The sequence below is a fragment of the Phyllopteryx taeniolatus genome, chromosome 10 (assembly GCF_024500385.1).
Source record: "Phyllopteryx taeniolatus isolate TA_2022b chromosome 10, UOR_Ptae_1.2, whole genome shotgun sequence".
In the NCBI taxonomy this organism is placed as follows: domain Eukaryota; kingdom Metazoa; phylum Chordata; class Actinopteri; order Syngnathiformes; family Syngnathidae; genus Phyllopteryx; species Phyllopteryx taeniolatus.
The window spans coordinates 6,942,345-6,965,597 of NC_084511.1; the positions used below are offsets into that span (position 1 = coordinate 6,942,345).

The 23,253-nt window shown below is 40.8% G+C and overlaps 1 protein-coding gene across 1 annotated transcript in view; it reads right to left on the reverse strand.

The window, feature by feature from the left end:
- The window catches only part of pcdh11 (protocadherin 11), a 220,553-nt gene that overhangs the window by 119,554 nt on the left and 77,746 nt on the right, over positions 1 to 23,253 (reverse strand). The window contains exon 4 of the mRNA XM_061787939.1: positions 13,892 to 13,951. Coding sequence (XP_061643923.1) covers positions 13,892 to 13,951 — 60 coding nt within the window. The remainder of the gene's footprint in view (positions 1 to 13,891; positions 13,952 to 23,253) is intronic.

Consider the following 23,253-nt stretch of genomic DNA (forward strand, 5'->3'; position numbering starts at 1 on the left):
CTACTGTAGAGCCGCTTTTCACCGGCTCTGCCCCCACCTGGTATTCTCTGCCATCAAGCATCTGAAATATTTACTCTCATCAAAACTTAATGTTTGACCAGCTAGCTAAACTGTTAAATTAACTAACCTGTCTTTTTTAGTTTTGTAGTGACGGATTAAGTTCGGCAACTTTGTTGTTGTGTATTTAATGCACGAGCTTGCCATTCTTTTTGCAGACTTCATTGACAACATAAAATTGTATTATCTTTGGAGCTCCGTCCGTTGTTGTTTAGGCAGGTGGCTACCTCACACTGGCAAGTGTGCAACAACACAGACTGTGTAGCCAGTTGGTGCGAATGACCCCCCCCCCACCCAAAAATTTTTTTCTTACTTTAAAATAAAAAAAGGCATACAGTCTCAATTAAAATGCAGATTTCCACCTCTAAACGAGATGACTTGTCAAGTCATGTAGTTTAAGTCAAAGTCAAGTCAAGTCTCTTGGCTACCAAGTCTAAAGTCAAGTCAAGGCTTTCTGAAGTCGTCAGCAAGCAAGTCGCAAATCATAAAACTGGCAACTCAAGTTGACTCGAGTCAAGTCATTTGACTCGATTCCCCCCCCATCTCTGCTCTTTGCTCAGCCACCTCACAGTTCTGAGGTTATGTGTAGAGTTTGTATGTTCTCCCTGTGTTTACGTGGGTTTTCTCCGGGTGCTTTGGTTTCCTCCCTCATTCCAAAAAAACATGAATGTGAGATTAATTGAAGACTGAATGTGAGTGCCAATTGCTGTTTGTCTATGTTTGTCTATATGTGCCCTGTGATTGACGGGTGACCAGTTCAAGGTGTACCCCGCCTCTTACACGAAGTCAGCACACTCGTGACCCTAAGGAGGATAAGTGGTATATAAAATGGATAGATAGAAATGTAAATGTAGGTTACCAATGTGTGTTTCTTGTGTTTAGTCTGTAATGGTGTGAAAAACAATCTCACTGTAGAAATACACTGTATCAACATTAACAGCATCATGAGCAGATGATGTAGTACATGTAGATGTAATGTATATCATCTCAAATGGCTGCTCTAGATGATCACCTGCTTTAAAGTGCCACATTTTAACAGGAGTCCATTGAGTGACATTCATCAGAACTTGATGCCTAATGAGAGAGATGACCTTTCTTCAAGGTTGAGCACATCTTCGCCAAAGAAATTCTCCATGATGCAGAAGGAGCCATTCTGAGTGCTCCCTTTGGCTGAGATAATAACTTCATCATAATTAGCTTTTAGTGCTCAAGAGTGTTGAATTGTGGGTTGCAGTGGGATCTGGGCTGATTTATTGCTTGTTTTAATTAAGTATCAAAATTCAATTAGACATGCTTTCAACCAAATTCAAAGTGATTTTTGTCAAGCTGTCCCTTGAAATCAGGCGTGGCTTGAAGGACATCATTCCAAATGCATCTAACTTAATAATTATCCGTTACTAAAAAAAAAAAAAACACTACTGTGGCAAAAAGGAGGGGTTTGGTAAAAAAAAAAAAAAAAAGCCATTCCAGTTTTGGAGACATGTTGTTACCCTTTTATCGCTCACATCACAACTCAAGTGAGTTCAAACAGCATCAAGTAGCAGGAGATCTTGATTCAGTGCTGATCTGCAGAGGGTTGCAGGTACTTTACTGAGTGAAGACAGATGAAAAAATGCTCTTTGAGGTTAACATCTGCTGAGCAACTATATGGCTTTCTTTACCCACATCCCTTGCTGCCTGCCCGCTCTGTTCTGCTTCCCGAACTATGCCGAGAGGGGAAAAAAATGCGCAAAGAAGGTGTGAGCTGAGTTTAATAAGTGTCACACCAGCCACCAAGAGTTACAATGATCTTTACTACTATGCAAATTCCAAATGTCACAGTGACTATTCTGAGGAGCCAAAGAAGTGGAGGAATACTTCGGCTGGAGGTCTCTGACTGAATTGTAACCCTTTACAAGAATGCCAATATACTCATTGACAATTTTATTAGGTGGACCCCAGTTATCCTGCAGAACTAGATTTTTACTCTCACAGTGACTTTTTATTCCCTCAGAAGTTTTTTTCACAATCTCAGTTTTCCTGACGAAAATATACAATTTCAGATGACTGATGATGAACCTGTGCGGGTAACTAGATCATTCGTAAATATTTCGAAGCATTATTTTATAGGAGCCAACTCATGTAATTTTCGCATGTTTAAATTTGCAACCAAGCCACATTTACTGTATATAGCAAAGTGATCCTCCTCTTTATTTTTATCAATGGAGAATGTTGTTTTGATGATGTTAAAATCTAGAACCTATGAATATATTCATTTTCTATAGTGCCTATCCAATTGAGGCTTGTGGGTGAGCTGGATCCAATACCAGTGACTTCAGCAAAAGGCAGACCACATACCTGACTAATCGTGTGCTAATCGTAAGGCACATCCTGTTATGAGAATATTGTTCAGGGGAACTAAACCCTATATTTTTGCAAGAATAGTTTGTATGTGCCACAGCTTGTCAAAACGGTACTGTGATTAATACTGCATTCATGAAATAAGAAATACATATCACAATAGGTAACATTAGTCAATCTCAAGGGGGGGCCATGTTGGAGGATAGGAAGGGCATCCGAACTACAGAACACTGGCGCCTTTATAAACAATTCTAAACAATGACAGCATAATTAATGAGCAATAATTTTTTTTAGCATCTTGAATGAGCAATTGAACGTGATATCGGGATGGCGTTATGTTAATGTTGGTGGCAACACTATATGATGGCAATATAAACTGGGGTCAGACCAGCCTCCTGTCAAAGTTAAGTCTTTTATTTTAAGTTAAGTATTTTGAGTCTTTAGTTCACCTATCATGCATGTATTTAAATGTGGGAAGAAGCACAGAGGGAACATGTATACTCCACATAGAATGGCATGAGCCAACATTCAGACCTAGAAACTTTGACTGTGGGGCCATTTTGCAATATTTAAGTTTGAATAGTATAGGACACAAAGGGTAGACCCAGAAGTTGTTGGGGTCAAAAGGTCAAATTGGACTGTCAATCAAACAATTAAAAAAAATCAACCAATCTTCCTTAAACTAACACAAAATACAGTAAAAAAGAGATTACTGTAAAAGTAATATCGCATAAATTCCACTGTTTAAAATTTAATAAGACATGGTGCATTGAGACTCTTTGACCTAAGGCAGCTTTACCCCCCATCTACACCCCCCCCCCCCCCCCCCCCCCCCCCCCCATATACACTATAGCTCCAAGAAAGAACAAAGAACCCGCCTGGTGCGTGCAGTGACACAGCGCTGGTGAAAAATTGATCAAACACAGAAACAAGTCCGTTTGCTCTTTGCAGATCTTCCTCAAATATTATGTTGCTGAATAACACCATTGCATATGTCTGGCAAAAGCTGAAAAGTCTAAAACCGTCAAGAGTGGGAAGAGTAAAGAGACGCCCTCACACAAGTGGTTCCATCACCAAAACAAACTTCTCATGACCAGACTAATTTCCGCCATCTGAGCACAAATCACATTAACATCTCTTTCAAAGGCAAATGTTTGCTGCAGGAAGCCCACCCTGTGTGTGTTTCAAAAGTCTCGCCGTTTCTCTGGCCATTGCCAAGTGCATTAACATATGTTCTCACAGTGCACGGTGCTACTCTCTATCAGTAAATGCTTATTACAGCAAGTTGCACCCTCCACTCTTCCACTGAATATCCATGAGTAGGAAAACACATTCATATAGTGTAGCCCCGCTCAAAACAGTGGGGATGAGACCCACATGACAGGGTAGCTCCTTAACATTTTAGTCTGTGGTCTTCTTTATCATATTGATATTCCTTGCCTCACATTAATAGTGGGCAGTAATAATGACAAATAAAGGCAAAATTGGAACTGCATCACACACAGTGAGCATAATAAGGTCATCAGCTGGTAATGTTGTTTTTTCTTCAATATTTATGCTTTTTTTGAGCATGCAGAGTCAAATTCTCTCACGATGGGTTGCATCTCCAAAGACTGTGCCAGTGTGAAATATGCAAAGTCAAATGGTGAAAAAAAAATCATTATCCTGAGCAATGCAACATGTTCCTACCTGGCGAGGTTACAGACAGGTAATTATTTACAAGTGGTAATTTCCTCTTATAATTCCATTAGCTTTTGCCCAGGATTTTCTTTCTCCTCTATGGCATACAAGGCATTTAATAATCATGGAATTTGTGTCATGGGATGAAATCCAACTCTCACAGCTTACAGTCTAGAGCACATTAAAAAAACAAAGCTATAACAAAGTGCTGTGCATACATACTGTACGATCGAACATAAAACATAAAACTGGCTTCCTGTCCAATAAACGGTCAAATTGAGTCTTATTTTCCCACCAATGCGTCCATGGCACTGCCACCCTCTACCTCAAGGAACTTCTCACCCCTCATTCCTCCACACGTCATGTAAAGTGCAAGCAAAAGATTAAATAAAATTATTTTAAAACGCTTTAAAAGAACTTGTACGTTGGGGAGCAACATATACTGTATACAGAACGAATGGTTAAAATTTCCTGTCCCATTTCGGCTTCTCTTTCACTTCACTTTTCGTCATTATAGTGCTGGCTGTCATCTCGCACCCTGTTTCCTCTGGGATGGATTTCTCGACGAGGGGATGCCAGCAGGCTCCATGTTGGGGTGAAGGTCCTTGCAGTTTTACCATCGTAAACCAACGACAAAAAAAATAAAATAAAATAAAATGAAAAAAGCCTCCAATATTCTCAGCAAAAAAGAAAACGGCAAGGCTAAGCATAGTGCAAAAAGAATTAAAGTTGGAAGGTGTCAAACTCTTTTTTTGTCCCAGACCGCATTGTAGTTATGATTTCCCTTAGAGGGCCGTTCGAACAGTGAAACCATATAAATGTTTAATCATCACCAAAACATATTATTACCATTACACAACAAATTGAGGGATAACTAGGTTTGAAATCAGAAGACAAGGATACTTACTGTAGAAGAAGGGTTTGGTAACAGAAAAATGCAATAGCTCAACATTATTGTTTATTATTATGACAATTTGGAATTGGGGTACAGATTTCAGCAAAAATCACGGAAGTTGACGAGCATGATTTGCTTTCGCGGGCCACATAAAATGATGTGGTGGGCTGCATCTGGCCCCCGGGCCTTGAGTTTGACACCTATGGTGTAGCTAAAGCGCTATATAAGTGCAGTCCATTTACCATTTAAAACAAAAAGTCAAAGAAGCTGTTGGATGAGGCTGCCAATTCACAAGCGCACAGAACATCAAGCACCAATATTCTCCGCTAAATTATGCCATGACTGTAACGCTGTAAATCGTGCAAAACAATTTAGCATGAGGCAAAAGGAATGTGAAATGGTAAAAAAAGGTCCAAAGGTACAAATAAAGAGAAGGTTAGCAGAGGTGTTATAACAGGTTGCGCACTCAAGTTTTTTTCAAGTCTCAATTCAAACTTTTCATAGCATTCCACAGCAACAGCGACAAATTTGGATGTTTGTGATTGTTAATTTCCCCTAATTTTTATATGTTTGAGATTATATCATAAACTGTTCCTATTAAGGAGCAACAAGTAGCAAAACACTTACTATATTAACATAAATGAAAAATTCTGCTTGACTTACACCCTCAGTTAAGGTGTTGTTTATAACTAACACACTTTTTTTGTTCCATCACAACAGCTTCACAATGAATCTGTACATTACTTTACAGCTAAAACACAGCTGTGGGTAAAATATTTTATAAGAAATCAGACTTGAAGGTCCTTTTTATAGGTCAAGTGCTTGTCTATTTAAAATACAGTAGATGTTGAGTCTCAAGATTGGCTATTCGTGCACATAGAACTGAGGACTGGCATCTTTGGCTTTCCACCACACTACACATTTCAGCGTTGAGCCACGAAGGCTTTGAATAATACTTCATGAATAAATGTATTAAAAGAACCTCTTAAATTACTTACACTATGACTGTGAATCTCAACTAAGTCATGATGAAAGTTTTAGATACAGAATTTTTTTCGTCTTTAGTTTTTTCTCCACCAAGAAGGTTCTGTGCCCCCTGGTGCCAAGGTATGAGAAAAATAAAATTCATTGATAATCTGTTCCCTCAATTTAGTAATCCGTTCCCTCAGTTTAGGAAACTGTACCCTCAGTTTAGTAAACTGTACCCTCAATTTAGTAATCTGTACCCTCAGTTTAGTAAACTGTACCCTCAGTTTAGTAATCCGTACCCTCAATTTAGTACTGTGTTAAGGAAACACGCAGGCCAATTGTAGCCAGTCCTGCTAGTACTGCTATGTAATGATCAACCCACTCGAACTACAGCAATATTGCCTTTCAGTTGAAAAAATGGGATGTAGGATATATCACGACATGACAATTTATACACAGAATTCACACGAGTAAGAATATAACATACAAATAGAATTTACTTCACTTGACAGATATACGTAGGTATACGGAGCCCCAGACATTTGCTAAACTGAGGGTACGGATTACTAAACTGAGGGTACAGTTTACTAAACTGAGGGTACAGATTACTAAACTGAGGGTACAGTTTACTAAACTGAGGGAACGGATTACTAAATTGAGGGTACAAATTATCAATGAATTTTATTTTTCTCATACCTTGGCAGGGGGGGTCCGTAGTTTCCCATTTTGTTTGTTTGTAAGCAGAAACTCCTTAAGCATTTTTCATAAAACATTTTGAGGCTCAGACTACGGAAGGACCGATTAAAATACGGTTCACTTTCAAGTGGATGCTGATGGAATCTTAATGGAACAAAGAGGAGGCAAGTGTCTACGGAGGTGTACGATTTGGTGCTGATACAAATTAGGATTGCTCGTCCTCGGTGGAGGTCTGCGCTCTACTGAGGGCCATTCAAGTTAATGTCTATCGACAGGGACGATCAAGAGAGGGCCCAATTTATGTTAGCCGCAAAACTTTGGAAATTTATTTCTTAAGAAATCCAGCTTGTGCTAGACCAGCATGCAAACTAATGAACCTTCGCTTGCTTTGTTGGAGTCATTAACCATGAGACTCTAACCTAAGATTTTCGTCTAATCACAAACACTTGCATGGTTCCCAAGTTTACCAGGGGAATTGCTTGTCCATGGGAAGGGGAAATTTAATGTAAAACTTTTTAATTGTGCTGCAATACCTTTAAATGTTTGTATTGGGATGTGTGTGTGTGTGTGTGTGTGTGTGTATGCTTGTGTGTGCGTTCATGTTTAATAAATGTACAATTTTGTCCTTTTATCTTTAGCAACACCAATGACACCAATCATTTTGTTTCTTCATGGTATGGTAGTATTTATTGTATTTTGTTCTGTAAGGAGCTTCTATTTTTCACCACTCTGCAGTGGCATTCCATTAATGTGAGGAGTAAATTACAATACCCTAATTTTATTCTCCAATCGTGTCAAAACATTGCATCAACATGATGAATACTTTAACATAATTCTGTCTGAATGATATACAGTATGTTCATAGGAAAACTGCATGAACAAATTTTACTTTGTTTTTTCCATGTGTGAAGTTACATTAGGTTGCATGTAATTAAATAATAATAATAATAAAATAACAGCACCTGAAATGGTTTTAAATTTGACTTTGACACCTGCCGTTTGACCTGTCAAATTCTAGTTTTGCAAACCTTTGAAAAGTCCTTCGGGTATATATTATGCAACTAGATATTAGCTACGAGTAATGCTAAAATGCTTATACATTTTCAGTTTCGGGTATCAGAGCGGTTGGACTGTAGATCTGCAGCGCACAATGATTTCCCATTAATATGTTGGGAGTGTCAGGAGAGCCTATTCTGAGCAGAGATTTCCATGTGGATATGGCCTGTGGCACTGGGGTACATGCCCCCAGCCATCTGGGCTGATTTGACAAATGATTCTCCATCAAAGGCCTGTGCACTGATTTGTGTGGTAATTGATTGGAAGGGAGGTCTTCAAATCCCTGATTGGTTTAGGTTGATATCGAGGGGCGATATTGCGTGGCATGTGCAAGGAATAGACAGCCATCAGGAGAAAGGGAGCAAACGCAGAGCAGGAGATCTGGGAAGCTAAATGTTGAACTGTGCTTGAGTCCTACTTTGAATTCTAATGGTATGTTGCAAGATTTATTGCTATTCCCATAAGAATGTAATGATTTTGTTACAAGTCGTGTTGTTTTTTTCTTTTCTTATGAATCTGCCACAGTATTCTTTTTTTTGTGTCACCGTGGAGATTGGATTTCAGTTTTCCAAAAGAAGAATTTGGTTTGTAATGAAATATCATTGATTTGTTGCATGTGGACTTGTACAATTTAGATATATGAGCATGGCAAGTTGGCGGAGATGGAAACACAAACTGTATTAAATATTCCTTCATCACTCTCTCCTGAATTTTTGATGCCATTAGTCCTTGTTGTGGAAATTGCGGAACAAGAGAAAAAAAAACATCTGTCTTGGAGGGTTTCCATTGTTCACCGAATGAGGACGACGACAACCTCAAAAAGAAGGTAATACTAGAATAAAAAGAAAATACCTGCATGGAGAATTCTGCCTGTACAATGATAATGCCTGGTTTATTTGGCAATGTCAGAGAGGTATTACTGGTAATTCAACAGTGTTTATTTTGGTGGTTGTAGTTTGTGCGCCAGGTACCAAAACTGTAACATAAAATCTCAGCTGACTTTGGGTGACAGACAGGGTACATCATGGACTGGTCGCCAGTGAATTGCAGAATAGCAATAAAATATTGAAGTATTAAATATGGAAAGGGAATCTATTATTCCATTTAACCTAATTTACCCTGCCCCGGTGTACATAAGGAAGTGTCCAGTGAGAGTTCAAAAATGTCTTTCCAATGATCCAGGTAACAACATAATGTATTTTAAATTGTTTTTTATCTCATCCAAACAGCATCCTTCAACTCCGATTGGCGGAGAACTGCAGACATTTAAGCTCTGTATGTTCATTTGCCCTTTCAACGTGATAGAGGTCACATGTGGTTTGGTGGGGTTACAGCCGCCAAAGATAATTAAAATCACGAGTTCAAATGTAACCAAGTAAAAGGAGCTATAACCACCAACTAGGGTGGATGGTCCTCAACATCCATTGCCATCCTGTTACAAAGCAGTTTTTATTATTTTGATTGTTTCAGCTTGTAAAACTCTTAACATCAATCGAAATAACCACGTGACCCCCCACAACCCTTAAGATATAAACAGGCCCATGGGGGTTAAATGTCTGCAGCTCTAGCTGCTAGTCAGATAAGGGGAGAGATATGTCTCAAAATTATTTGCACTCCACTAATATATCCAAGATTCACAAGTGTGTTTTTGAAATCCACAAATATATCCGCGATTTACCTCTTTTCCACAAATCCACAAATTATATGCACGTTTTTCAAATCCACAAATATAGCCAGGATTCACACGTGTTTTTCAAATTCACAAATATATCCGCGATTTACAAGTTTTTAAAAAAAATATTGCGTATGCATTTATCACGACTTACCATTTGTAAATATTCAATTTTGCTTGTGAATTGTTGCAAGGTGTGTTTGTGGATGAGCGGGCACGCGCATTTATGAGACAAACGTAATGCAGTTTTAAGTTGAAAAACATCACAAGTGTGAGAAGGCCCTACCTCCCTCCGCTAGGTGGCAGTGTTGCTGTCTCCTTTGAGAGCGTAGACTCTCTCTCTCTCTCTCTCTCTCCACTGTTATTATTTAAACACTGTAATAATAGTAAGCTGTTTTTTGTATCTTGCTGACAGATGAGGAATGTTACTTCTTTATATTTTATTTACTAATGATGGGGCTGCTTGTTCTCCACCTTGTTAAGGCATGGTCAATTTATTGGGAATTTCAGCGAGGTCGGCCATAGACTGTTGGATTCCAATAAAAATGACTTGCAGTCATGTCATCAACGGAGACAGCAACACTGCTGGCTATCGGATGGAGGGAGGGCCTTGCTACACGTGTGAAACGTAAAACTGCGTTGTTTGTCCCAAAAATGAATGAACGTGCCCGTTGAGCCACAAAAGCACTTTCAAGAATTCACAAGAAAAACAATTTATATTTACAAATGATAAGACATGATAAACGTGCAAATAATTTTGGGACATACGTATCTCTCCCCATAGTTAGAAGCTTATTACCAAGGATCTATAGTCGGTTTGGTCTTCATTCAACCGTTCTGGACTCTTGACACAGCATTTATAGTAGCTCCCTATAAATCATCCAAGCATCAGCCCATGTGAGGCAGTTCTAGAAAAGTAATGATAGGTAAAGTTTTTGGGTGCTAAAGCTATAATCCACAACTTTTTTTGTTAAAAAAAAGTTATTTTGACCCAAGTCACTACTAGAGGCGATGACACAATTCTGATTAAGCCATTCAGTTCCTCTAACATCTTGCTGTATTTGTCATTATCTTATTTTTTTTATATTTAGTGAATGTTCTATTCATTTCCCAGGGTGGCCCGTTTGGTAGGGCACTGCAAATGACGGCACATAAATGACAGCACAGAAATGACGCATATCCTTCAAAACATAAGTAAAAATTTTGTAGAATCACATATAAGGGGCATGACATGCATTGCTTACTTCGTACTGAAACGACAGCTGTTCTTTTGTTGTAATGCAGAATTCCATCTTAGGGGGGGAGCCAAAAGTTACATACTGTAGCTTTAAAGTTACCCACAATGTCAGATGTTCGTATGATAAAGAACGACACCGGAGTCGGCTATTAATGTGACAGTGAATGTTGCTGACTGCCTTTATTACACGGCAGGAAGGTTGCGTCGCATACGTTTCCCATTTGATCCAGACATGTAGTTCTGGATAGTGACACACGCCACATCGCACTGCTCCCAGAGGCCATAAATGACCTTTAGGCTTGTCTTTTTTTTTATTATTTTTTTTTAACCTGGTAACAAACTTCATTTGTTTGACAATGGTCACTATTGGAGCGTTTAAGCCTTTTATCTATGGAGACAACCTTACATTAATTGTTATGAGACATGTCGAGTACCATCCAAGAATACCAGAGATACCTCGCTAACCATGCATCTGCAGCTGGATGCTTTTAATCTAAGCTTAATCGCCCTATGCCGACCCTCTTGTTTGGGTGCCAGGGGGATTTTCTTATGTTATACAGAATGAATCATCATTAAGGTGTGCTTTTCAGGGGCTCTGTTCTTGACTTAAAATGCTGCTGCCTTTTAAGCATTTGTATCAGTTGTAATCGGTGTGTTTACATGTGCCACGCTAGCTTCCCAGGATGAGTACACTTGAGGAGGCGGGTGGGCGGGAGGCGGGGGTGGGCTGTGGTGGGTGTTTCGTTGTACCAAGCTCATTACTCAACTTTCCTATTGTTGGATGATTTGTTAAAGGGGAGGAGTTTATTTGTGGGGCAAACACATTGGACACACTAAGGACATCATGATGCACAGCTGTAATTTGTCTTTGCTATTTCTGAGCTGGCATGGAATGAGTAGCAGTCAGGCCCCATACTATCTGAGATGCTTGAACCCCACCCCCATCCCATCTGTCACCTAACTGAATTTTATATTGTACATAGAGAACATGCATGTATATATGCACTCATGTGTGCATGCATACAAAGATAGCACTAACACATTAATTAGGTACACATGGGAACATAAAAAGACTACCATTTATTATTTGCATAAATCCTATTTGCTTTATATTTTAGAAGTTCCCAGCATGACATGATTGTGATACTGTTGTTAATTTGGAGGGGGGAATCTATGTATGCGCTCATTATTGTGCATTACTTGTGGTTTAATGAGAAACACTTCTTCATTCTGCAGCCTTGTGAAAAACTGACACAATTTTCTACCGCCTGAAGCCTGGTGTCAGAATTATGATCTTAGCCTCACCCCTTACCCGGACTGCTGTACTGTAATGATGCTCTGAGGTGAGCCTGCTCATCAATTATTTACAGAATCCAAGATTTTCACTCTTCATCTTCTTGCCGGCTCGAGGAGACCATTTAAGAAAACTAGCATAGAAAATAAAAGGAGAGGGAGTGAGGAGAAAAACATGAAGACAGCAAGTTGCTTGGCGGGTGAATGAGAGAGTTTGCGGTGGGCAGACAATGCGTTCGATGTGAGTATAATTGTAGTTTAACAATGTGCGGACTTTTGGGATTTTCACTATGCAGTATATAGCCTTTAGACTATGGAAACCAAAGGACCCGAACGACCTGCGGGACCCACCCACTCGGACAGCCGTTAATCATCTTTGCTCAGATCCTGGCACTGCAGAATTTGGCCAATGTGTCAAGAAGCAATTATATATACCCATTCCCACCACCACCCCCCTTCCCCCACTATCCCACTCTCTTAATATAATCACAGAGCAGCACGTTCAAAAGCCCTCTCGTCATTACACTATCTTGAGGAGGGGGGTGCCCACAATACAAATGAGGAGAAGATGTGCAAAAAGACAGAGGACATTCCATTCAGAAAACCATTATAAATGTGAATATTATTTTACATATGAATCATAACCAGCCATTTGCTCGCTCACTTAACAACCTCCCGAGTTGATTGACGTACTAAATTACCCCAGCTGGCCCATTGCAATGGCGGCACTTTTTGGGTCGGTGCAGATCACAAAGACTAATGGGAGCTGACGAGAGGGTGATTATGTTCTGCTGCTAACAGCTAAAATGCAAAGAACCTCATCCACAAACGTACTGTTTGCCCATTACATGAGCATATGGATGAGCAGAAACCGAAGAGTGAAGGAAAAGGAGCAACAACTATAGACTGTCATCATATTATCACACTATGCGATAGGATGAATGTAATATTGCCCTGAGTGCCTAATAACCTACTGAAGAATGGTTCCATCCCTGCATGTAGGACCTTCTGATCACAACTTGATAGTCTTTTCTCGTGATTTCACCATGACAAAAATGCAGGCAGTGTGTCATATTTGATTTATATTTATTTATATTTATTATTCACATTTACTGTCCTCCCACTGTCTGCACTTGCCAAAGTCATTTCTTGACAGCGAGCTGTACATGAGCTTTACAGAAGAGCACACAGCTTTGAACAGTTAATGAAAGGCTTCCAGACAGGTTCTCTCCATTGAGCTTTTTTTTATTTATTTATTGAGGTCGCTCACTCCTCCCTGTCCCACTAAAACCACTCATCCACCCGAAAAATGGAAACACATTCGCTGCAAAGTGAACTGAGATTGTGTGACTTTCACTGCAACACATTATCACATTGGGGAATGGATCTGAAGCAGAAGTGGAAAGTTGCTTCTAAAGACTTGACGTCAGTAGTGTGTGGTGATGACTCTGACTCTGCATATATCGAGATAATTAACATTGAAAAAATATCCGCAACTTGTTACAGCCAATCAAACTTGAATCACATTAGAACAGAAGAAAGTTTATCTTAATTAAATAAGTACAACAGTAAGTTTTCAAGCGCAAAACCCTAACCTCTGCAAAGTGTGTTTTATGTGTTATGTTACAAAAAAAAGATTCCCTATTGTGGTGGTCTTTTTGTATCAACAAAAAAAATCTATAAAAATCAAATTTGCGAGGTGTGTGTAAGGTGAACTATGCTGTCTTCTAAGACAACCATGACACTCTACTTGCGATGGATTCAATGCCCTGAGAATGAAATGACCTGGAGGGATGAGAATATACACAGGCAGCTTTAAATGTTTTTTTTATCATCATCATAATTCTAAAATTATATTTTTCCTTTGTACTGCCTCATACTGAGGTATTTGGGTCCATGTTGAACACCCACGTAATCACCAAATATGGTTCCTAGCCTGATAGAGAGTTTGTGTTATTTTCTAAAATCCAATGCCTGAAAGCAAGGCGGATCTTACCTTATGAGGACAAGTGGGCAGTGGTGAGTTAAAAGACTTCTCTGGCGTCTGGATCGCATTCTACAAGAAAAACACATTATCAGGGGCATGTTTCATTGGAGGTCATTTTGCTGTAAATCCTCAATGATAGAAGTTGCAGCTTTTATCTATAAGAGCACTTTGGGAAGTATTTTAGTGGGTATCAGCAACTGAATAAACAAGCACATGCCAGCTGACCACTAATCCAAGACTTGCAGCTTTTGTCGAGTGTCATATTAAACCTTTATCATTTCCACAACCATCAGACATCACATGAAGAGGGATGATGATTTTGTTTTGCTTTCGTCTAAACCATTATTTCAGTCCCTCTACAAAGATTCTAAATCCTTCTTTGTCGGAAGAGTCCCCAAAGCATATGTCTTTTTGCTGGAATCCTTTTATAGGTTAAATGATTATCACATTGTTAATGCACAAATACATTGCTTGTGTACAAGAAAACACCATTAACAAGCAGACACGAGGTATGTCAACAAGCCAACAACAGATGGTCCCACTGCTTGTGATTATGCAAAGATCCAAATTATTTGCATACTCACAGTTCCATGGTGAAAAAAAAATGGAAACAGTGAAGTTTCTTGAGCTGACCCTAGTAAGGGATGAAACGCACAAATGTATGAGAATAAGCCAGCAGGGCAGTGATGGCTGAGCGAAAAATCTTTGGGAGCCTACTAAGCAGCTGTGAGCCGTGTCCTGGGAAGACACTGTTGTTTTCCAAGCAGGTGCTTTCAATTATGCCCTCATATCCAAGCATGTACCTGGGGCACATTTAATGATGCCCCATACGGTATCACCGGGACAGATGTGACACTCAACTTCAGAATCTTAACATCTATATTTAATTATATAGAAGGAAAACAACTCACTTGCCGACCAAACCAAGTGAGGTTTTAAAAAAAAGCCAGGCTTTCACTGCAACATAAGCACCACATTCATGAAATATAAATGAATAAATGGGCCTAGCCGGGACAATGAATTTAGTCGACAAAATCTTCCCTGCAGATTGAGTAGGCTAGTAACCATGATACCATCTAATTGATGTGACAAATAAACATGAGTTATTGTCTTGGGGGATAGAGGCAAGAAATGGTTGCTATGTTTGAGTGCACACAAACATAGAAGAACATAGATTCATTTAGACGGAACGATTTCCACCATTGACCTTCATTCCAAACCACAGTCTAAAAATTCTGTGTAGCCTCTTACTGATCAAGTTGAAAGAGCAAAATCTTTTGCAGTAAGCCAAATGACTTTTACCAGTGTCACTATCACCTGGACCACCCACCTGCGTACAAAACACCATGATCCTAATGTTCCAGCTCTACAAAAGCTCTTTGCCAGCCGACACGAACATTACATGAGCACAAAAGAAGTCAGAGTCGAGCTGCTAACAAAGAAGAGAACAAAGATTTTCCATCTCATTAGCCTTGTCACCTTTTAATGAGCTGCTAACAGGGCAACATGACCACAGAGTAACAATGCATAGAGCTTAAAGCAACGCTTTGTCGGAATCATACCTTAAAAAACGACAAAAACAATTAGTAGGCCTATGGAACCCTGGCTTGTAGTAAGGAAAACTGTGTATCTGTGCCTTGTGTTAACATTAGCACCAGTGATAAAATTACTGGTCAGAATTTGTATCGTGCTTGTACAAACTTTGCAGTGCACTAAATCAATGTTTGACAAGACATGATATCATGAAGCTCGTGTTTTTTTATTTTTTTTCGGGGGGTGTAACATTCAGATCATAACATGTTAGATTACGATAGTTTATTTAGCATCTGACAATGTCATTTTTACATTTCCAGGGCTAACTTAGAAGTAGAAAGTTCCTTACTGCTTTGTTAACAGTCTGGACTGCTAGCTTTCAACTAAGCCTTTATTGTTTAACAAATACTTATGAGATGTCAATCTGTATTTGACCTAGCGGCTCAAAAGGAAATTACATTCCACAACTGGAGTGGGATCCCGAGAGACAAAACTATTTTAACAACTCACAGTAATACATTTAGATGATCCAAATATGCAAACATGTCCTCCCTAACCTACCTTTTAAATCAAATATACACACATGAAACTGGTCTGAAAAGTGTGGCATTCAAATCTCTTGGCTTTATATAACAAAACTGACAAATTAACTCCAGCATACCTACTCACATGAATTCTGATCTAAGGCAATTCTATTTACACACTTTTTTTTCTTTAAAAAGCATGTTTTAATTCACATAGAATTTACATTACACAGTCCATGACATGACATTCAAATCATGATTAAAAGTAAACAAAAGAGTGCGTATTCCATCTTCAACAGCCATTTTAATCTAAGAGTACAAATATTGCAGAAAAAGAAATATTTACAAATAAAAATGAGCTGCTCAAACAGTGTTGATTATTACTAATTCAGTTGACACACACATAAGAGCATAATCGAACCTTAAACTAAGTTCTGATGATCCTAACCCCTACATTTCAACACACATTTGCTCAAAGACATTAAAATCTTACCAGATTTTAAAGATGATAAGGAAATGCGTTTGACAATGCTTGCCATAGAGTCTCCGATGACACCCCATATTGATGTTTTTGTCTTTTCAGAGTGCTAAAGTTATTATTTTTATTATTATTATTATTATTATTGTGTGTAATTTGATGAGTCTTGGAATAGCAACTAAGGAAATAGAAAAATGGAAGAAACATGATCATGTTTATCTTGATTTTTTGGAAACATACACTTTTTGCTTAAATCATTTCAGATGTTTTGTAATGAGCTAGAAATATAACAATGTACAGTATTATCAAACCAGGAAAAAAAAATGCTCAAAAGATCTTACGATGACACCTTGAATCTACATGCAAGAATAGCCAAAGTCCAAATAATAGTCTGTTCACATTCATGCCACCATCCACGCCAACAAGCCGCACAAAAATGAAAAAATTAACAAGATGTCTATTCAGTGCTGAGTGGACAGGGACTTGAGGCACATTGATGTTTTAAGCTCCATCAACATCCAACTTCCAACTTCCAGCATCCATACACAAGGAGCCCGTATACACTGTTGTCTTCACTAAAATAGTCGAAATTTCATTTGCAGCAGCTACTGTATAGTGCCTTTCTAAACAGTCCTCCCGTCACAATAAAATGCACTCTCACAGGGCTGAAAGGAGAAATGTAGTTCAAGGATTATCAAATGCCCTTGATCATGTGAATTCTTTTTTTTTTTTTTAAATTGCGGCACACAGTATAAATCCGGGGTGAGAGGAGCTCTTGACTGGGCAGAACACAAAGGTTATAAAGACAAATAAAGTGTTGCATCGAATATAATGAGGAAAGAGATACAATTTACAGTACATTGCTTCTCAGAGGTAAACCCATAGAAGTGCCATGCAAAGCAAATGTAAAAAATATAAAAATGTTTTTCAATGTCAGTTTTCTAATGTAAATGTTTTTTTGTATCATGTTGAGACTTGTTTCAACCATTTTGACAAAGCCTCACTATTTGGGTATTGAGATCCACTCGGATGTACTGTAGAATATTTGCCTTTGAAAACAACAACAACAACAATAAGGCTTTGGATCCCTGAAGCCCCCAAACTGATTTCCTGACAAAAGTCCTTGCCCCTACCCCCCATTGCTGCTGTTCATTACAAAACTCTAAGCCTGGGGCTATTTTACAGGGCTTCAATCCGTGCATTATTACATAGCTGTTGCCTTGGACATGCAATCGAAGGGACGCGGAATATGCCCAACACTTGTAACGCAAAGTGGTGCCTTTTCCATGATGCCCAAACTGAAATCCTATAATAGTGAGCCAGGGGATCTGTGGCGCTGTCCTTCAAAAAAAAAAAACGCTGCTTTATGCTCAGTGTACGATCACCCCCAATTAATGTCATCGCCAGGACCAAAATGAGACGTATCAAAACAATTATTTTGATGTGGCTTCAAGCAGCACATAATTTCAATGTGAATGGCACCAGAATCTTGGCTCATTATAATGCCTGCTTTCGGGCAAAAGAAACCCGTCAAAAATGATTGAATATCATTTTAATGGGTAAAAACCTACAAGGCTTTCATGTTGTCTACCTGCCATGTTATTGATAGACCATGTCAGTCAAGTTAAAGAACACAAGGACAGCATACAGACAGGCTGACAAGACGTAAGCAGACTGCCTTCCATCTTCGTCCCTGCCTGGCATGTTTACCTTGTATGTGAGCGTAGTGCCGCACCATGCGTATGCATACACGACAACGGAGGTCCAGAAAAACAGTGCCTAAGGGAAGCTGCACATATAGCATAGAGACTTTGAAATATTGCCAGGTTGGGCATCATTTGCAAAGCAATTTGACAACCAAAAGTAGAATACTCTACCACTTCAAACCAAATTTTTGTGAAAGCAGCTGGTATGGCTGCTGAGAAGGGATTTGTCGGGGTAACATCCGGTGTCTTGCGAGTGCTTCTGATGCAGCTTTTTCGTAGAGCTTGCGCTGCACCAGTGCGATGCCATGATTGCTTTGGCAGGGCATTCTAATTTACATGAGAGCGAGTTCTGGAGTCACACGGGAGCTCGCTTCTCACCGACATACCAACAACCCTCTGGAAAAACAATGTAATTACAACTTACAAGGCTGTTGAGTTTCAAACTAACTTTTTAAAATAAAATGGAATGCATAGGTATTCAAGAGTTATTGCAATTGTGTACAACCCCAATTCCAATGAAGTTGGGACGTTGTCCATCCATCCATTTTCTGAGCCGCTTCTCCTCACTAGGGTCGCGGGCGTGCTGGAGCCTATCCCAGCTGTCATCGGGCAGGAGGCGGGGTACACTCTGAACTGGTTGCCAGCCAATCGCAGGGCACATAGAAACAAACAACCATTCGCACTCACAATCATGCCTACGGGCAATTTAGAGTCTCCAATTAATGCATGTTTTTGGGATGTGGGAGGAAACCGGAGTGGCCGGAGAAAACCCACGCAGGCACGGGGAGAACATGCAAACTCCACACAGGCGGGGCCGGGGATTGAACCCGGGTTCTCAGAACCAGTCGCCCTCCGTGCCGCGTTGGGACGTTGTGTTAAACATAAATAAAAACTGAATACAATGATTTACAAATCCTGTTCGACCTATATTTAATTGAATACACTACAAAGACAAGTTATTTAATGTTCAAACTGACAAACTTTATTGTTTTTAGCAAATAATCATTAACTTAGAACTTTATGGCTGCAGCTGGGACAGGGTCATGTTTACCACTTTGTTACATCACCTTTTCTTTTAACAACATTCAATAAACGTTTGGGAACTGAGGACACTAATTGTTGAAGCTTTCTTTCCAATTTTTTCTTGATGTACAGCTTCAGCTGTCTCTGTTGTCATATTTTACGCTTCATAATGCACCACACATTTTCAATGGGAGACAGGTCTGGACTGCAGTCAGGCCAGTCTAGTACCCGCACTCTTTTACTACAAAGTGTTGTTGATAAATGGCTTTTGCTTTCCATACTAGAGTTTCAAGTTGCACTTATGGATGTAGCGCCGAACTGTATTAACTGACATTGGTTTTCTGAAATGTTCCTGAGCCCATGTGATGATAACCTTTACACATTGATGTCGGTTTTTGATGCAGTGCCGCCTGAGGGATCGAATGTCACGGGCATTCAATGTTGCTTTTCGGCCTTTCCACTTACATGCAGTGATTTCTCCAGATTCTCTGAACCTTTTGATGATATAATGGACCGTAGATGATGAAATCCCTAAATTCCTTGCAATTGTACGTTGAGGAACATTGTCCTTAAACTGTTCGACTATTTTCTCACACACTTGTTCACAAAGAGGTGAACCTCGCCCCATCTTTGCTTGTGAATGACTGAGCAATTCGGGGAAGCTCCTTTTATGCCCAATCATGGCACCCACCTGTTCCCAATAAGCCTGTTCACCTGTGGGATGTTTCAAACAGGTGTTTGATGAGCATAAGAAGATGGCGCCTACCAGTGTGGTCGCCTTGGTAACGCGCTCTCTAGTATTGTCTTTGTTTTTGTGTTTTTCGTCCGTCTTTGGAGAACTTACACGACTCAGTTACACAAGGGGAGACCTGCTAACCATCGAGGAGGCTACTCCGGACTTTCTGTCACCAACTTTCGAATATCCGCTCAGTTTTTTCCCCGAGTTACCCACCGGAGCGGCGTCTGCGGTTTTCGGCGCATGGAGACGGAAGCAGCGCCACAGAGGGAAACGGGCCGGCATTCAGGTGAAACTCCGCATGAGAGGACACAGATTGGCGTTCCCATCGATCCACCTCGTGAATGTACGCTCCCAACCCAACAAAATGGACGAGCTTCATCTTCTGTTAAAGACCAGTAAAGACTCCGGACGTTCCGCGGCCATGTGCTTCACGGAGACCTGGCTCTGCGACGCTGAACCCGATGTCGCCGTCATGCTTCCCGGCTTCCACATTCATCGAGCGGACCGCGACATGGAATCATCGTGGAAAACAACGGGCGGCGGGATTTGCCTCTATATCAACGAAAAATGGTGTACGGACGTCACGGTGCTCAGCACACACTGCAGCCCGCATTTGGAGTCGCTATTCTTAAACTGTAAACCATTCTATTCGCCACGTGAGTTCGCATCATTCACACTGGCTGGAGTCTACATAACGCCTCAAGCTAACATGAATGCCGCATTGGTAAGGCTCGCCGAACAAGTCAACGAAATTGAAAAAAAACACCCGGACTCACCCCTCATTATTCTCGGGGACTTTAACAAAGCTAAACTCAACCACGAATGCCCTAAATACAAGCAGCACATCGACTGTCCTACCAGGGAAAATAATACTTTAGACCACTGCTACACTACGGTAAAAAACGCATACCGTGCTGTACCTCGTGCAGCCCTGGGCTCGTCTGATCACCGCTTAATTCACTTAATACCGACGTACAGGCAAGAACTTAAATGTGCGAAGCCTACAGTGAAAAAAGTCAAAAAGTGGACCAATGAAGCCAAGATGGAACTTCAAAGCTGTTTAGACTGCACAGATTGGAGTGTCTTTGAAAATTCAGCTGGCAGCCTGGATGAATATACGGACAATGTCACATTAACATTGCAAAGAGGAACTATGCAGCAAAGTTGGAAAAACAGTTTAGCACTAACGACTCTAAATCAGTCTGGCATGCATTCCAATCGCTGACTAATTACAAGCGACGATCCCCCCAAGCTGAGAACAATAGCACACTAGCCAACGACTTGAATACCTTCTACTGCAGATTTGAAAAGGACAGTTTCACACCACACACCCACCCGGCCGCACCCGCGACCACAATCACACCTCTGACTTCTGCGTTAACCATCCATGAACAGGATGTGAGACGCATCTTCAAACAACAGAAGATTAACAAAGCGGCAGGCCCGGACCATGTGTCCCCATCCTCCCTCAAAGTCTGCGCGGACCAGCTCGCTCCAGTCTTCACTCAGATCTTCAATAGATCTCTGGAAATGTGTGAAGTTAGCATCCTGTTTCAAACGCTCCACCATCATTCCAGTCCCCAAGAAACCTGCAATCTCGGGTCTGAATGACTACAGGCCTGTCGCTTTGACATCTGTGGTCATGAAGTCCTTTGAACGTCTCGTGCTGGACTACCTCAAGAGTGTCACAGGTCCCCTGCTGGACCCCCTGCAGTTTGCCTACCAAGCGAACAAGTCTGCGGATGATGCAGTCAACATGGGACTGCACTTAATCCTAGAACACCTCGACAGTGCAGGGACCTACGCAAGGATCCTGTTCGTGGACTTCAGCTCAGCGTTCAACACCATCATCCCTGAACTCCTTTCATCCAAGCTTCTCCAGCTCACCGTCTCACCTGCCATCTGCCAGTGGATTTACAGCTTTCTGTCGGGCAGGACACAGCAGGTCAGGCTCGGGGAGGCCACCTCATCCACACGCAGCATCAGCACTGGGACGCCCCAAGTTTGTGTCCTCTCTCCGCTGCTCTTCTCTCTCTACACGAACGACTGCACCTCAGCGAACCCGACTGTCAAACTCCTGAAGTTTGCAGATGACACCACTGTCATCGGCCTCATCAAGGACGGTGACGAGTCTGCATATCGACAGGAAGCGGAGCGGCTGGAGCTGTGGTGCGGCCGACACAACCTGGAGCTGAACACGCTCAAGACTGTAGAGATGATCGTGGACTTCAGGAGGCATCCTTCGCCACAGCTGCCCCTCACGTTGTCCAACTGCCTTGTGTCAACCGTCGAGACCTTCATGTTCCTGGGAATTACAATCTCTCAGGACCTGAAGTGGGCGACCAACATCAACTCCGTCCTCAAAAAGGCCCAGCAGAGGATGTACTTCCTGCAGCTTCTGAGAAAGCACGGCCTGCCACCGGAGCTGCTGAGACAGTTCTACACAGCGGTCATCGAATCAGTCATGTGTTCTTCCATCACAGTCTGGTTTGGTGCTGCTACAAAAAAGGACAAACTCTGACTGCAACGGACAATCAAAACTGCTGAAAGGATTGTCGGTACCCCCCTACCCACCATTGAGGACTTGCACGCTGCCAGAACTAAGACAAGGGCGTGCAAAATCCTCTCTGACCTTCCGCACCCCGGTCACCAGCTCTTCCAGCTCCTTCCCTCAGGTAGGCGCTACCGATCAATGCAAACTAGAACTAGTAGACATTCCAACAGCTTCTTCCCTCTTGCGATCAACTTCTTAAACACCTAACCTATAATTCCATTACAACAAGCTGGCAATTCTTTGACTTGAGTTCGTTGTCACATTTCTGTATTATGTATTACTCGTGCACTCACTGTAGTTGTCTCGCCATGCTGCACTATTTGCATATACTGGCCACTCATGCCAGAGTAGCATCTGCTCCATTTGCACACTGATTGAGGAGTATCTGTAACATTTGCAGAACCAACTTTGTCCCAGATTATCGCACTACTCGTCACTTTAAACCGCATACACTCCTTGAAGTCTCAGCGCCCTTTGCATAATGGTCATTGCACCAGACTATTGCAATATTAGTCATTCGAACTGCTCTAAGTGCTAAAGGACTCTGCATCTTTTTGCACAATTGTTTTTTGTCAATGTCTTTATGTCTCCAAAGTGTTCTGTAAATTGACTGTCTGTTGTACTAGAGCGGCTCCAACTACCGGAGACAAATTCCTTGTGTGTTTTGGACATACTTGGCAAATAAAGATGATTCTGATTCTGATTCTGATTCCTCAACTTTCTCAGTCTTTTTTGCCACCTGTCCCAGGTTTTTTGGAACGTGTTCCAGCCATAAAATTCTAAGTTAATGATTATTTGCTAAAAACAATAAAGT